This window comes from Parambassis ranga, chromosome 3 (genome assembly GCF_900634625.1).
Source record: "Parambassis ranga chromosome 3, fParRan2.1, whole genome shotgun sequence".
Taxonomy (NCBI): Eukaryota; Metazoa; Chordata; class Actinopteri; family Ambassidae; genus Parambassis; species Parambassis ranga.
Genome location: NC_041024.1, coordinates 24,732,245 through 24,735,429, shown reverse-complemented (window position 1 = coordinate 24,735,429; position 3,185 = coordinate 24,732,245). Strand labels below are relative to the sequence as shown.

At 41.6% G+C, this 3,185-nt stretch overlaps 1 protein-coding gene across 1 annotated transcript; it reads left to right on the top strand.

The window, feature by feature from the left end:
- The first annotated feature begins 3,002 nt into the window (after positions 1 to 3,002).
- On the top strand, positions 3,003 to 3,185 carry ctxnd1 (cortexin domain containing 1). Its single transcript, XM_028402696.1, has one exon. It carries the CDS (start codon positions 3,003 to 3,005, stop codon positions 3,183 to 3,185), a length of 183 nt encoding a protein of 60 aa, XP_028258497.1.

Here is a 3,185-nt window from a genome sequence, read left to right as displayed (position 1 = left end):
TGGCCCAATAATTAAAAATTAATATTTAAAGCAAAATATTATGTGGACAAGCCAGATCTCTACTGAAAAAATGTATTCATTTTCATTGAATAAGTTTTGGGTTAAATTGAGAAGTGGTGTGTTTACATTCCAGCACAAGAACCATTTCCCATCTGTCAAACACGGTGGTGGTAGTATTATGGTTTGAACACGTTTTACTGCATCTAAGGCAGGACAGCTTCAGTGATAGAGCACTAGTATAATTCATGGCAACCTACATCCTTACCTTTTTTTACACCTTAACCCCCAGAGGCCCACTGTTGTACTCTGGCTTCCTCCCACGTTCTGCTGTGGATTGGTCACTCTAAAACGGTCTGTAGGTGTGCTTGTGTGTGTGAGTGGCTGTCTGTGTATTGCCCTGTGATAGACTGTGACCTGTCCAGGGTGTACCCAAAGTTAGCTGTTAGCCCGTAATAGATGATGGATGGACGGATTACATCATGTGAATATTTCATGGGACTATGTTACAATAGTATGCAGGTATATGGATGTTCAGGAACCGGTTTAATGTGTTTACATGAACCAGAATCCTGGTGTATCGTGGTCTTGGAGTACACAGGCAGCATACCCTCATGTTACTTTCTACTTGTTGCTTGTGTGTACATATGTGACTATGCGTTCACTATGTGATGAGATGGATGCAAAATGTGTTGCACATCAGTATCCAGAATTCTGTCTCATCCCAGTTTTCATTTTTATTGTGATTTTTGAATGAAATTAAATTGTATTCATGATGTTGCAATATACAGGTTCCTCTGTCTTTTCTAACAGTTTCCTCAAAGGATCTGCTGTTATAGTATCCAATGTTGCATATAAATGGGTGGGTACAGTGTTCAGACCAGTTTATGACCACAAAAACTCATCCCAGTCACCTGAGGGCATCTGAGGTTAATCCCATCCAGAGTGAAGGCTGCAGTAAAACCACCTCTGCTCCATTTCCTCCTTGTTCTTCCTCACTCTGGGTAATGTAGCTTATCTCTGTGCAGCAGGGGATGGATTTATGGAGCTCTGTGCTAAAGACAAATCACCATGAAACAACAGGACTTTAATTCCTCAGCTTTTTCACACTCACTTGCACTCTGAATATTGATGGTGCTTCATGCCGTCAGATCAGCTTCTCTAAGAGAGCGTCTACTGAGACCCTGAGAACTGCTGTGGCAGAGTGCACGCCCAATGTGTTTGGCATTGTTTTTATTAAATATCCATGTTGTCTTAAGATAGACTCTGGAGGAGTGGATACAGTTTAGCTTGTCATATTGTTCTTTTGTTTGTACAGCGCTTCGACTGCCTGATCTGGTTTATGCATCATAAACAATCCAAGTTTGTCGTCATTGTCTGGCTTTTGAAGTTATCCGTTTGTATCAGACTTCATTTTCATTTGACTGTCTGTGCTGTGGTTGATGCCCCTCCCACTGACGGGGGCAGGGCCTCATCTAGGAGGACTATGGGCTGAGGGTTGTCACCTAATGTGGGTCACCTGGGTCTTCTATTATGTTTCAGCTGTTTTAAGATTAAGATTAACTTTATTAATCCCCGTGAGGACATTAAGTTGTAGTAGCTGATGTCATTGTGATCTACATGTAGTATCCACAATTTCATTCATGATATTTAAATGATATGAGCAGTAGAGTTGTGGCATGTTTTAAATGTTTTAACCATGTAACAGTACTTTTTTTTTTAGGGCAGCCGGAGTATGTACCAAAAGTTCTTATAATATAGAAGTATGGACCTCAGATTGCAGCCAAGCTTTAGGTCTTGGTTACTATGGTTACAACTACCACCCCATCTCCAATATAACTCTCACTGGCCAAAAAGAAACACCAGTTACCATCTCACTACATCCCTGAGCCAATCAGCAAGCACAAACTGAACATGAAATGTCTGTGTGAGACTTAAAGGTGGTATTATATCTCAGATTTATCCCAAGACTGTACCGAAACCTCCTGGCAGAGCTGCAGGCTCCAGCTTCTGTCATCATGTCATGACTTACTGTCCTGGATCAACAGGGAAACCACTTCTAGCTGTGGTTAGAGTCCCGCCTCTAGCAGCACACATGCTGCATTCATGTTACCATAATTACAGCATCCACATGATCATAATCTTGCTGAAGGCTTTAATCCAAGTTGGCACCAAAGAATATGGACATGCTGGCTGTCTGTTGTCAGAATATTTCCTACTGCTGTTCAGTCAAGGACCTCTAGACTTCTAGTCTTGTTGTGTTTGACTCTTTTTGAACTTCTTGATGAAACCTCTTGCACCAGTTCTTTAAACTTGATGGTGTGTTACTGTGCTGCATTTACAGTCTAAATTAGCCCAGTTTCACTCACACCCTCAGTACTATATGAACAACCCTTTAACCTGCCTCCAAGAAAAACCATCGCCTCCAAACTGTCCTCTTTAACTTCCTGTTGTGGTTTTGATTTTAGGATCTTGCAGAAGGTCTTTGATCGCCTCACCCATTATATACATATGAGTTGAGATCCTTTTATCTATTATGAAGTCTCTTATCTGTTCCAGAGGCCTGGCTGGAGACTGCAGGGGACGGAGCATGTGCAGTCAGAGCTCTAGGATGACATGCCCAAAGAAATAAGGTTGGCTCTTTTTTTTTTCTTTCACAGAAAAGTATTTTTAAAAAGATGTTTCTGTTTTTTTTAAATTAAATAACTGTATGATTTATTTGATTTATCTATATGATTTTTAATAGAATAAATATTACAAATACACAGTTCTGATAAAATAGTTCTGAGTTCTTTCTGATAATCATTAAATGCACCATGGACATCTTCTTCAAATGCCTTTATTCTACACATCTCAATGAAAAATTCATGAACTTCTCAAGTAATTCAAGAAGAAAATACTCCCAGAAACTCCTCATAAACCCTCCTGTCTGCTTTCTTTGTCTTCAGAATGCTTGCAGGGCATGTGTGCGTGTCTGAGGACAGCGGCAGCAGACAACAGCAGCCATGGAGGTGGAGGGCACTGCGGAGCCAGCCTACGTGGATGTGGACCAGGGCCTGACTCTGGCCTGCATCGCCTTCCTCTGCCTGCTGCTGATGGCCATGATCATCCGCTGCGCCAAGGTCATAATGGACCCGTACAGCGCCATCCCAACTTCTACGTGGGAGGAACAGCACTTGGATGACTAA